The sequence below is a fragment of the Pollicipes pollicipes genome, unplaced genomic scaffold (assembly GCF_011947565.3).
Source record: "Pollicipes pollicipes isolate AB1234 unplaced genomic scaffold, Ppol_2.1 Scaffold_6138;HRSCAF=7277_pilon_pilon_pilon, whole genome shotgun sequence".
Classification (NCBI taxonomy): domain Eukaryota; kingdom Metazoa; phylum Arthropoda; class Thecostraca; order Pollicipedomorpha; family Pollicipedidae; genus Pollicipes; species Pollicipes pollicipes.
In genome coordinates, this window is record NW_023596818.1 from 32,835,434 (window position 1) to 32,848,480 (window position 13,047).

General features: G+C 55.4%; 2 protein-coding genes across 2 annotated transcripts; both read right to left on the minus strand.

The window, feature by feature from the left end:
* Positions 1–7,372: 7,372 nt before the first annotated feature.
* On the minus strand, positions 7,373–10,138 carry LOC119105958 (uncharacterized). Its single transcript, XM_037229541.1, has 3 exons — positions 9,977–10,138; positions 8,784–8,943; positions 7,373–7,596 (listed from the first exon to the last, which is right to left on the minus strand). Exons 1-3 carry the CDS (start codon positions 10,111–10,113, stop codon positions 7,516–7,518), a joined length of 378 nt encoding a protein of 125 aa, XP_037085436.1. The 5' UTR covers positions 10,114–10,138; the 3' UTR covers positions 7,373–7,515.
* Positions 10,139–10,232: 94 nt separating this feature from the next.
* LOC119105591 (uncharacterized) lies at positions 10,233–12,853 on the minus strand. Its single transcript, XM_037229051.1, has 4 exons — positions 12,663–12,853; positions 11,485–11,771; positions 10,826–11,041; positions 10,233–10,256 (listed from the first exon to the last, which is right to left on the minus strand). Exons 2-4 carry the CDS (start codon positions 11,761–11,763, stop codon positions 10,233–10,235), a joined length of 519 nt encoding a protein of 172 aa, XP_037084946.1. The 5' UTR covers positions 11,764–11,771; positions 12,663–12,853.
* Between the last annotated feature and the right edge of the window lie 194 nt (positions 12,854–13,047).

Genomic DNA, 13,047 nt, shown 5'->3' on the forward strand with positions numbered 1-13,047 from the left:
ATGCTTTAGGGCTCTTCAGCACTCTAAGGAAAATTTTCTCGCTGTGGGCATGATAAGATAGGTCGCGATTGGTGCGCCTGACAAGCGTGCATCCTTACCGAATACACAAACACTCCATGCAGGCCTACCCAAGGGCGACGGACATCATATGCGGTGTGTGCGCAGTAATGTTGGCATAAGATGTTCTGCAAGAAGAAATGTTTTTATTCCAATGTTTCTCCGAAAGTCAGTTTAGTTACTGCAGGTAGGTCTGCTTATGTTGGCCATACACGTTTCATGGCGTCAGTTTTTACCAAAAAACACACTTTGCAGCCAAGTCGCATTGAGAGCTGAGATTAGACAGGCGGTGAGGCACATTTTTCTTCGATTTACGCCAGCGCCCTTTATCAGCCCAAGTAGGATAGACCAGTAGCTCATTACCATAGAGAAAACAGCGGGTATGGTTCGTGACTGACGGCGCCATCCCAATCTGCCGTGCCAGAGACAGCGGGGCACGTGACGCTGCCGGTCTCGCGGGCCCCGCGGCACGCAGTACGCGTGCGGGGGCGGCGCCGGCCGGGGCGCTGCAGGGGTGCAGCGGGCTCTCCTGCAGGGCACGGGCCCGCGGCCGGACCGCGGCGCCGCCGTCTCGCCGCGCCGGAGAACCGCCGCCGCCCGGCCGCCGCCGAGGTCGTTGCTCCCGCGCCGGGTTCGTTGACCCCGCGGCTTATCCGGATGTCTGGCCGCGTTTCGAGCCCCGCATTGAGCCTCCGAGTGTGGACAGCAACGGGGCAGCGTCGCTGCAGCCGAGGGGCCCACCGGCTCGTCATGAAGTGCCGGCTGTTCCCGCTGCCAATCTCGAGGGCCCCCGGGGTGCCCCTATCGACCCTGGCCACCACACAGATCAGACTCCCTGATAGCTGGCGTGGTACATTCGGGGCTGTGCTCCGTCCTGGATAAGAGATTTTTAAGCTTTACGTCATTTACTTTACATGTAGCACATAACACATACATCTGACAAATACAAATGCACACACTATACAATCGTTATAAATGGGCGCGGCAATAATGGAGTTCAACGGCAATCAGCTGCAATTATTTTATCCGGGCGTTTTACGTTGTTTTAAAAACATACAAAAAAGTCAACAGCCTCCTTAGACATCACGTTCCCGTCTCAGGTTTGTCCAGTTCTTCTCATCTGGGCCAAGGTTTTCTTAAATGTTGCAATAAACCTTTCCACTTCTTTAACCTTTTCAAGCAGATAGCACGACTGAGATGCAAGCCTACCCCCCCCCCCCCCCTTCCTGATCATGCTTTTGACGCACACAGCCACATGATTCATCATTTAATCCATAGCTATTTCCAGAATTGCTCTGAATGATTGCTCATTGAATTCAATTATGTCGCTAATAGTATTGTTTTCTAGTAACCACGTTCGCATTGCTCGCCAAAATCGTTGAACTGTCGGGCAGTCCTGCATCATTTATGAATAAGGCTTGATCGATGTAGCACAGATATGCGTTAACACTGCACGTCAGCAAGCCCCGGTAGATTGGCCGTGATGAAGGTGACTGGTGTAAATACGCGATTACCATTGCTGTATTCTTATAAAAGCCTGTTTGTAGGCATGCATTTGTGATCCGGCCTAAGTTCATCCACGCGTCAAATCGCGAACGGTATTCGAAACTGCTTCCTGGAGACGCTCCCACCAGTCGTCCGCGTATATTGCGCTAGTAATAAAAGTGTGTTCTCCACCGCCCATTCATCTATCGAGCCGTCGCTTTCTCGTGGAGCGTGCAGGTTCCCAGGTGACGGCTCTGCGACAGCGGCGCTGACTGATGGTCGACTTCACTGGGCCACCTACCGTCACCAGCGTGACGGTGGCCGTCATGAGCGCGATGATGAGTCATTAACATGACGGTAACTGGCGCCAGCGTGGCAGTGAAGGTCATACGCGTGATGGTGAGCTATTAACGCGACGGCGACAGTCACCAGGGTGACTGTGACAGTCATTAGCGTGACGGTGACGGTCATTTATTAGCATGATGGTGTGTCATAACGCGGCAGTAACGGACATCACGGTGGCCGTGACAGCCATAACAGTGACGATTATTAGCGCGATTGTGAGTTATTAATGTGACGGTGACTGTAACCAGAGTGACTGTGACGGTTATTAGCGTGACGTTGGCGGAAATTAGCGCGATTTTGAGTGATTAACGTGACGGCGGCGGTCGTGAGCGTGGTAGTGACGCTTATAAGCGTGATGGTGACGATCATTAGCGTGGTGGTGAGCCATCAACGTGACGGTGACGGTAATCAGGGTAAATGTGACGACCATTAGCGTAACGGTGACGGCCATCAGCGTGATGGTGTGTCATTAACGCCAGAGTGAGGTTATTACCATGACAGTGACGGCTACTAGCGTGACAGCGACTGTTATCAACGGGATGTTAGCGGTCATTAGTGTGACAGTGAGTTATAGATGTGATGGCGACAGTAACTGGGGTGGCTGTGACGGCCATTATCGTGATAGTGACGGTCATTAGCGTGGACTGGTGACTGTGGTGGTCAGACCGTGACGGCAATTAGCATGCCGTGCCATTATCCGTACCCAATTCTTCACCAGTCAGTGGCAGCTACAAACGCGATTGAATGGCATGTGTCGCGCCCGCTAAGGTAGCCTGAAATGGCTGGCAATGACACCAAAATGACGTGTTTACAAACGCACCTTAAACAATCCCGGCGTGGTTAGACATACCCGAATGTTTGCTGCTCAAGTTCCAATTTTAATAGGCTCGGTTAGATCATCGCATCGCGACCCCCGGACTCTTTTGAAGAGACATTTGGGCCTGCCCCACATGCATCTTTGCTCGTTTCTAACCAAATATTTGGATCCTATCGATGCCGCGAACATTTCATGTTCATCAACCAAGGCAGTGCAAATCACCGAGATCCAGCGAATGGAGCCTGGCTGGCGTTACATGGCCGGGAGCAGGGCTACCGTGGCCGGGTGAGGGGAGCTGGGTGTCGCGGTCGGCGCGTCCTTTACCGGGACCAAGGGTCACGGCAGAGCCCGACCCGAAACCACACGCCCGCAATCGGCTCGAAGTTATCCACACATGGGCGGGCTCGCTGTCACAGCAGCGGCAGATCGCTTGAAGTCTCGCATGGCGGAGTTTGAGCAACGTATCACTATATTTGATTTGGCTGATCTGAGTGATTGTGGGAATTGTGGATGGGTTGCGCTAGGCAAGACAGTGTTTGCTGCATTCGGCGGAAGCCCTGTGCTCACTCGTGCAGGCTCCTTGCCTGTGATCATTGGACGCAACTGCAGCAGTATGGGTCGTGACGGCAGAGTAATTAGCGCCTTGGACTTCCACATAAGCGGGGGGGGGGGGGGGAGATCATATCAAAATCCTAGCCATGGCCCCAGAGCACAAATATGGCAATGCAGTCGCTGGCGCTCCGTAAAAGAGGGCGTGACGACGTGCGTCGCGTCCCCTTATAAGACTACAGTAATATTGTCAACACGCGCTTGATTGGGGGGTTGATTTTGATCCCTCCAAAGGTTTTTCGGAATGGTTTCCGAACGGCACGGCGTAGCCGCACCAATTTTGCTAAGCTGTAGACAATTGAATATCGGAATATATGGTATCCAGAATTTAGATATACATTGCAAGTTCGCTGACCTATAGGTCAAAGGCCATGAATTTGGCGAAGCTAATTTCTAGGGAATCCTTCAATCGGATACAATGACGGAGTGTTAGACGAGACCATACGCCACTGAGATATTTTCTTAGGCAACGCAACAATTAAATGAACATATTCCATTGCCTTTGGGTCAGGTATAAAAGTAAGACCAAGGGCAAAACCAGCCTATTTGATTACGCCAGGGCTTGCTGCATGAGGTAGTTCCTGGTGCTTGTTTCGAACTTATGGATAACAGGAATCACATCATGCACCTTCCATGGACTTTTAAAATGTCACAATAGGTCACTGACCTAAAATCGTTTTGGCCAATATTTTGTTTTCGGAGCATACTGCCCATCGTAATCTTTGCTGCTTATTCAAATGCGAAACTTAAAGCAGTCTTGCGTAATTTTGGTCACCATGACCTTCGAAAGGTCAAACAAGGTCACTTACCTTAAATGAACGTGTGACCTTTTGCTGCTTAGAATAGGTGTCTAGGTTCTGGGAGCACTTTGGGCACCGACCTGGAGTTCGACTTCGTTTACCTTATTTTATACAAAGGTCATGACCTAGGAGCCGTAAACCTTGACCGAAATGAGTTTATGTACAAACAAACACACCCTGTGAATTTCGTGTCTCTAGCTTTTTAGTTTCTGAGATCTCGGGGGCTAAAGTGACCCCTCACCCGAGGGAAGGGTACCCAAGCGGTCACCCGGGTGCGTGTTAAAAACGGCACGACTCTTGAAACGTGCCAAAGTTTTGAACGCGCCGCAACCACCAACCGGACATCCCGATCAGCACATTTCACGCGCGCCTCCCAACCAAAAACCTTTATCATTCGGAACGGGGGGGGGGGGATGGGGGTCGGAGCTGGATTTGTGCGTGCTGGGCAGCATGCCGAGCCGGGGAGGTGCGTGACATGCGTCTCGGCGGCCGACGGCCCCGCCCTGCCGTTGCGTCAGGCGACACCGTGTGGAGGGCGGGTCAACGCACTGCCAGTCAGCCGCTGCTCTCGACGCGGGCCCGAACACGTCCGGGTCAGCCTGCCGACGGCTTCGACAACGGAGCCACCAAACGCAAATCCGACTGCTATCGCTAGCTATTGGGGTGGCGGAACAGCGCCCTCGAGCTGAAGGTGACCGCAATCAACGCCGTCCGTCACTGTGCTCAGTTAGATGGGCTGTTTTCGGATTCGCCCGCCTGTGGCAAGATGGACCCGAGTCACTTCAAGAGCTCTATATCTGCCCCCGATGGAATAGCCTTGTGGTCTGTAGCAGCGGTAGCCATAGTTAGATAGAAAATAGAAAGTAGGAGCTAGAAAGATAGTAGATAGATAGATAGATAGCAGAAAGTTCAAATAACATTACAGGGTAGGACGGACCGTGCCGCGTATTACGGCACGTTAACATTTCCTCACAGTATTCTGCCGATGACCTAAAGCTTAACGATCGGATGCTACGGCCGCGGCTTACGCAACAAGCGCGAGTTGGTGTGAATACCGATCCCAGTAATTCATCCAATCGATAGGTCGGGAACATGCCTGCAAAATTCGATATTGGTAACGCAACGTTGAAGAACATGGGAATCCAAATGCTGAAAATGCAACTTAACTTGTGATACATGCCCGACTTTTATCGTACCAGTGTACGAGCTGATGTCACTCGCGATTCAAAAACAAGCGCACATACCATTCATTTCTTTGTTGCTGTTGTGTACAACGTGCAGTAGTTGAGATTTGATTTTTTTGAAACGAAACACTGACGTCAATCTAGGGATAAGATCTCATTTAAAAACTTGCTTGAAACAATCAACAGGGCAGACATATAGTCATGTTCTTTTGACATTCGTCCTTCTCACACATTTTCAGGGTGCCAGCATGCGCTTCCACTTTTGAGCACATCATGGAAATGGAACACACATTCCAAGAGTACCTCGGCCGTCGGTCAGCCCGCCATGTTCTCCCGTGTTGTCCATACATGGCTCAACTATTGAACTGTGGTCGCGTCAGCAGGCGCAACGGCACCTCGTGCCACTACCGCCGGCGCTCCAAGCCACCACCGCCGGCATCCCGAGCCACCACCGCCGACGCCTCGAGCCACTACCGCCGGCGCTCCGAGCCACCACCGCCGGCGCTCCGAGCCACCACCGCCGGCACCTCGAGCCACCACCACCGGCGCTCCGAGCCACCACCACCGCCGCTCCGAGCCACCACCGCCAGCGCCCCGTGCCACCACTGCAACGCCGAGAACTGGGCCTCCGGACGGGGAAACTGCGCGCCGATCTCTGGTTGACCTGTGACCCCAGTGATGCTCCGGCAAATCGCCTCCTTCCCTTCGACAATGACTATTTGTAATATTTTGGCCGCCGCACACCGGCGCCAGGTCCTGCAGCAATTCTAGTTTACAACTGGCAGATATTAGCCAAGAATGACCACTTAAAAGTTACATCGTCGTGATCCGCGCTAAACAGATAGCAAAAGTGGGTGGTGTCGATTTCAAATATATTTTCGAACTGACACCAAGCCGGCTAAATGCCGCCCCAGTAAGTTTTCAAATGAAGAAGCATTAAAACAGGCCGCAGCGACGACGAATCTGCCGCACATCATTCTATTTTATTTATACCATTTACAAAAAGGCAGACAACCAAGCTCAGAAAACACAGGGGAGATAAGTAACGGCGACATTGCAAGGCTGCGAAAATACGCCGCCTAACGGAAAGAAATGCATTTAGACGAATCGGAGCTGTTGCAGCACAACTTTTAAAGAACTGCGCAAGGTGCTAGCAATGATTGAATGACGGCGCGATCGGTAGTTGCGGAAATCAGAATGCCAATAGACCAGTCCAAACGTCACTGGTCAGGCAGGTGGGCTGCACCGCTACGCGATATTTAGAAAGAACCGGATGACTCTGACTTCCATGTCAAGGCCGTGTCAAAACCACATAAATCAGTAGGGCAGTCCAAACTACTTCCACCGAAAAAAGCATTCCGTGTGGATGTTTGAGTGTGGAATGTGGATACTAATTACACACCTTACCAAGCGACTACCACTAGTCACAGCGTCGCTTCAACACACTACATCGAACGCTTATCTGCGCGTACAAAAGTTGCACTACAGCGCACCATACCCCTTGCAAGGTTCTGATGTCCTCTAAGGTGTCTGCAGTCTACCTATCCATTGACAGTTATCAACATTATCATTATCAGCAACAGTTCATGACAGCTGATAAGCGAAAGCCGGACGCGTAAAGGACCAGTTGGCCCCCTCCGACTCATGCCTTACAAATCGCTACAGAAGTCAGCCCACGGAGAGGAGTCCTTCAGTGATAGAAACCCCTCTCGTACCGCACTGAACAGTGCCAGTCCATTACGCGTTTCGCGCAATCACCAAAGTACTTAGTTACCAAACTCGCCGAATGAGGCGCTGGTATCGCAACTAGTCTCTGGGCCCCAGTCGTTGCTGGCCGTCTCCCTCTGCACTCGCCCCGCGACCTTTACACCCGTCCTGGTCAGATCGCACCGCGCGACATCCACCTCAGGCGTGGCTTGCGCAAACTCGTGTAGTAGAATGCGTCGCGGTGGTGACGAGTTGGAAAATGAGGGCAAGGTACGCACGCGAAGCACAGTACATAAAAGTGCACGCAACTCGGCAACCCGGCGAAAGAACGTGACGGATTGCGCGTAAGCCGCTTCGATACGTGCATCCACATTCATTGAGATGTATTTGGGAACACAGCAGCAAACAGCGAAGACACGAGCGTCCAGACTCAGCATCGGCTCTTTAGTCCGGAGCATCAATGACACATCACGACCGCCGGCGCCGGCAGAGCAGGGCTCGGCCGGCGAGTTCACGCGTCGAAAAACTCGCGGGCCAGCTGTCGGAGGAAGCTCAGACAGCGATCCATGGCTTCTCCCGAGCTGAACCGGATCTGCGGAGCGAGGGGGGGGACAGGGGGAGTCACGAGTCTGGCGACCTGCCAACTGCCGCGGCGGACAGACGGGGGGGGGGGGGGGTCCTCAGTTATAACAGTGGATCGCACAGTAAGGCATTTCCCAGCGGACCCCCCCCCCCCTTCCGCGCCGTGCCGACCCGTAATCGGCAATGAGGTCACCTCGTGACAAAATACACCGAGCTAGGGAGTCATATACTGAAGACAATGGGCCCTCAAAATACCAGGAGGTACTGGTTAAACGGTACTAGCAAACAAGCTTTCATTACGCAGGCAAATTCGACGTTTCGACGTCGAGCTCATGGTTAGGAGTGGCCATGACCGTTAACCGCTGACCGTTGCCGTGACCATGACCGCTGCCGTGACCACGACCGCTGCCGTGACCATGACCGCTGCCGTGACCATGACCGTTGCCGTGACCATGACCGTTGCCGTGACCGTGACCGCTGCCGTGACCATGACCGTTGCCGTGACCATGACCGCTGCCGTGACCATGACCGTTGCCGTGACCATGACCGCTGCCGTGACCGTGACCGTTACCGTGACCATGACCGCTGCCGTGACCATGACCGTTGCCGTAACCATGACCGCTGCCGTGACCGACCCTCAGCACCCACCCCGGTCAGAGGGTGGCCGCCGTCCCTTGGTACCCGCCCCAGTCAGAGGGTGGCCGCCGTCCCTTGGTACCCGCCCCAGTCAGAGGGTGGCCGCCGTCCCTTGGTACCCGCCCCGGTCAGAGGGTGGCCGCCGTCCCTCAGCACCCGTCCCGGTCAGAGGGTGGCCGCCGTCCCTTGGTACCCGCCCCGGTCAGAGGGTGGCCGCCGTCCCTTGGTACCCGCCCCGGTCAGAAGGTGGCCGCCGTCCCTTGGTACCCGCCCCGGTCAGAGGGTGGCCGCCGTCCCTTGGCACCCGCACCAGTCAGAGGGTGGCCGCCGTCCCTCAGCACCCGTCCCGGTCAGAGGGTGGTCGCCGTCCCTTGGTACCCGCCCCGGTCAGAGGGTGGCCGCCGTCCCTTGGTACCCGCCCCAGTCAGAGGGTGGCCGCCGTCCCTTGGTACCCGCCCCGGTCAGAAGGTGGCCGCCGTCCCTTGGCACCCGCCCCGGTCGGAGGGTGGCCGCCGTCCCTCAGCACCCGTCCCGGTCAGAGGGTGGCCGCCGTCCACTCACGCGTCCGTCGGCGTACACGGTGGCCAGTGGCGTGACCAGGCGGCTGAGGTCGAGCGCGCCCAGCGGCAGACCCACGGCACTGTTGGCCTCGGCCGCCAGCACGCGGTGGAAACGGTCCATCTCCTCCCGCGACATTTCGGGCAGCGTCGCGTCATGGACACTGTCGGGAGGGCAGGGACTCCGTCAGGCACTGCGCTGGGGGGAGGCTAGGGCCCCCGTCAGGCGCTGCGCTGGGGGGAGGCTAGGGCTCCCGCCAGGCGCTGCGTTGGGGGGGAGGCTAGGGCTCCCGTCAGGCACTGCGCTGGGGGAGGCTTGGGCTCCCGTCAGGCACTGTGCTGGGGGAGGCTAGGGCTCCCGTCAGGCGCTGCGCTGGGGGAGACTGGGGCTCGATTGAGGCACTGTGGGGGGGGGGGGGCTAGGGCTCCCGTCAGGCGCTGCGCTGGGGGGGGGGGGAGACTGCAGCTCGATTGAGGCACTGTGGGGGGGGGGGGGGGGGCTCCGGGTTATCCGAACCTGACCGTCCACGTGGCTCAGCCGTAAGTGCTTCATGAACGCCGCGCAAAAGGCAGGGTTTCGCGTTCCCGACACAGGGCTCACGTGATTCACCTCGGCCAAATGGCAGCGGGCTAAGATGGTCCGGCTAGCGCAGAACGGCCGAGCCGTGACAATACAAAGCTCACTGAGGTCCTGCTGAGCAAACTGATCCGCTGAACTGAGATCACTTTATCGCTTACGGGCGTAGACTGCTCGCTACAAGCTAAGCCCAGCAAACATTGTGAGCACAACGTGGACACAGCATACCCTGCCCAGCATTCAACCGAATAAAAAAGGAAACCATGCTGAGAAATGCGCAGCATTCATCACTTGCGTCATTACTGTGCCGTCTCCCAGCCAAGTGTTCAGAAGCAGTTTGAGCAGCAGAACTGCGCGACCCGTTGGAAAGGCTAATGAACGGTAGTAAATATTACTGCACTGAAACAAACTAAAGAGTACTCGGCAACAAATTATCAACAGAAGACCACGATGTCCAATGCTCGCATACTTAGTCACAAGACGAGGACAGCAGCACTCTCGTCAGTGGGGGGGGGGGGGGGGGGGGGGGCTCCTCACCAGTCGCCGGTGGCCGGCGCATGTGGCGGCCCGGCTGCGTACTGACCTGGCCCAGATGAGCTGCGGCCCGGCTGTGTACTGACCTGGCCCAGATAAGCCGCATTTGGTCGCAGGGCAGCTCGAGGGTAACTGTCAGCGGGGCGGCCACCGTCTCGGGCGTGCGGTACTCGAGGGCCACGCCGCGCGACGCGCCCGCCTGGCCCGCCCACATAGCCGCCATCCAGCGCAGGTCGTCCTGGAGGAGGCCGGCCACGTCAGGTCAGGTCAGCACGCCACCGGACGGAGTGCGGCCCGAGGAGAGCACAAGAGGCCCAGGGGCTGGTAGAACGGTCGCCTGGCCTAGCGCAGAGCGCCAGGAGCTCGCTAGCGGATGAGAAGTGCCGTAAGACACTCACAGATGGTCAAAACAGACGCTGAGGCTCCCTATTTCGTAATTTCGGCCACGCGATGCGATCGGTTTGGTATGGCTTGGTAAGAGCATCCCCGGCATTTCGACTCCCTTTCCGAGTTGTGGGATTTAGGCGAGTAGTGGGATCATGCGCTTTAACGAGAAAGAACGAGGCAGGCGAGCAGCGACGGAGCTCCGAGCTAGGGAACAACGTCTCTGTAACGGTATGGCCATTTGGTGAGTCCATCATGCGTAACAGTTGACCGGGAAAACGGCACCTGGCACCAATTCTCCAGGACCAGAATCCCTTTCATCTCACAGATGAGTTACTTGGAAGTCACCCACAACGCTGCTGCGCCCCACAAACACATCCAGCTGTCGTCGTGCGGTCAGCAAGTCATCGCTTGCAGCATTGCGTGGTGGCACTGCATCCAGACTCTGGTGCCGACGTCTCTCGACAGATGGCGCCGAGCGCGCCTCGCACCTGTGTGAAGCCGGCCGCCAGGCTGCTGGTGCCGTAGACGGCGCGCAGCCGGGCGCACACGGCGTCCAGGACGGCGGCGGCGCCGCGGCAGAACGCCAGCGGCAGCCAGACGCACTGGCCCTCGCAGCTGGCGGGCAGCGAGCGGCCGACGGCCTCGTCATTGCAGAGGAGGAGCTCCGCCAGCGACGCGGGGCGCTCCGGCGCACGCACAGTCAGGCGGAGGCACGGCACAGACGAGTGTCCGTCCAGCAGCGCGTCCACCACCGCCGCCTCCACCTGCCGCGCACAAAACGAGGCGACTCAGTCAACCGCCTCCCCCCCCCCCCCCTAGTCCGTCCACACGACGTGAGTCCGACCACACGGTCAGCCTGTCCACATGACGCGGCAGGCCAGTCCACACAGCTGGTCGTTCCACATGAATCAGGTCAATCCATACAGCTGGTCTTCCCACATGAATCAGGTCAGTCCAAACAGTTCAGTCCACGTGCATGGCCCTGGTCAGCCCAACATGGCCCGGATGAATACGGTAGTGTGGACAGCCAGGCCAGTCAACAGGGCCTAAAGGCAGTTACAATTCCAGCTGAACCTGACACCATTCTACGAGAGGACCGGCTCGGCCTGTCGCCACTCCTGAGTCGACAGCGCCCAGCGCAGCCTGCCGCCGCCTCCCCGCCCTCCGAGAGGAGCGTCTGGGCCGGCGCTGGCCAACGCCTCCTCACCGTCATGCCTTTGTACTCAGTGGTCTGATCGAGCTCCAGCCGGACCAACCGCTCCAGCCGACGCAGCACGGTCGTCAGCTCGCGCTTGTTCGTCATCCGCACGCCCCAGAGAGGCCCCACGAACATGACGCGCCAGGTGTGCGCCGCCAGCTGATCCAGCTGGTTGCGCGACGCCGCCGTCATGTGGGTGCGCGCCGGTGCCAGGCGGCGCGAGCGCACCGTACTGAAGGCGGCCAGGTAGGAGGAGCGCCGGCGCGGCTCCGGCGTCGCAGCAGCCATCACCTGCACTGACATCACTGCTGTCAGCTGAGGCATGACATGGGTGCCATCTCATGGACAATGCAACTGTCACCTGATACACTGCAATATGTGGTATGATTAAAAAAGTCCTCTTATAGAAAATAAAAAAATGCTAATTCTATATCTTAAGGATTAGCCTGGGATGAGCATGAGGTGTGTCCAGGGTCATAACAAAAATGATTACAGAATACAAACATAAAACTAAAAAGCTTACAAGAAATGAGTGCATAGGGAGTTTTGAACATCACATTTATTGACTGCCAGAGGGTAACTCACTGGATAGTATTCCAACAACTTGTACATAGTTGCATAACAACAAAGATAAATAAGGCTCACCCCAACCAGTTCCTAACACTGAGTTTGACCATATTGCTAGCGCACTGGTATGTAAGTTAACTCCACCCCAAAAAGAGTTGACTATGCCCCTTACCAAATGAGGTGTACTCATTACTTGAAAACTCTGGACAATACACACAAGACCATACTATCACAGCTCCATTCCAAGGATGCCAAACATTAACCATGTGGTGATGCAAAGAGAAATTGACCAGAACTCAGTTTTTAAAACAGGTTCGAAAGTCATGACTTGTTTTCAAACTTGTTTTTGACACCCTAACATTCTATAATTATTTTATTGAAGCTCTAGACCCACAGGACAGTAGTCTTAACTGGGGAATAGCTCTCAAAAAATGACTGGTTAAATTCAAGGTCCACAGGTTTAACAGTAACATGGGGCTTCCATAAGACATTCTTCCAGTATATTCTCATCTTTCTAAATCCTGTTTCACATCCTGTCCATGAAATTATCAAGGTCTGCACCACCTAAAAGCGAAGAAGTTAATACTTCTGGTTTTGACCCTTTAACATACGGCACGTACCTGGCTTTGCAGTTGAGAACAACTGGCGCCACCACCATACAGACAGCTGTGAACAGGCTTGCCCGTACCGGCAGCCAACAGTTATGACTGCGAATGTAAGCCCACACAAACCAGTTTCAACGATCGTAATGAAAACCCGGTAATGAACAGTGCCCTCACGCAACCACCACAACGTCAAATCTCGAAATCGGCCTTAAGTCAAAGCTGGTTGAAATAAACGCCACAAAATATGGCAGCTGCAACGGCAGGTGGTTAGAAAAGGTTTACTTTACGCGGCCAAGGAATTTAACCGTATTACTTCATAGTTCGGTGTAGCTTACCGTTCACATGATTGTGTTAAAACTAGGGGCCCAGCTACGATTTGCGACAAGTGGTCTTGCCCATA

Coding starts and splice junctions, on each gene's coding strand:
- LOC119105958 (XM_037229541.1), bottom strand. CDS start 10,113: ATGGCGGCTATGTGGGCGGGCCAGGCGGGCGCGTCGCGCGGCGTGGCC. Junction 8,944..9,976: donor ATGCGGCTTATCTGGGCCAG/GTCAGTACACAG, acceptor CCCTCCCGACAG/TGTCCATGACGCGACGCTGC. Junction 7,597..8,783: donor CCGTGTACGCCGACGGACGC/GTGAGTGGACGG, acceptor CTCGCTCCGCAG/ATCCGGTTCAGCTCGGGAGA.
- LOC119105591 (XM_037229051.1), bottom strand. CDS start 11,763: ATGGCTGCTGCGACGCCGGAGCCGCGCCGGCGCTCCTCCTACCTGGCC. Junction 11,042..11,484: donor CTGAGTACAAAGGCATGACG/GTGAGGAGGCGT, acceptor TGTGCGCGGCAG/GTGGAGGCGGCGGTGGTGGA. Junction 10,257..10,825: donor CCGCCGCCGTCCTGGACGCC/GTGTGCGCCCGG, acceptor CTCATCCGCTAG/CGAGCTCCTGGCGCTCTGCG.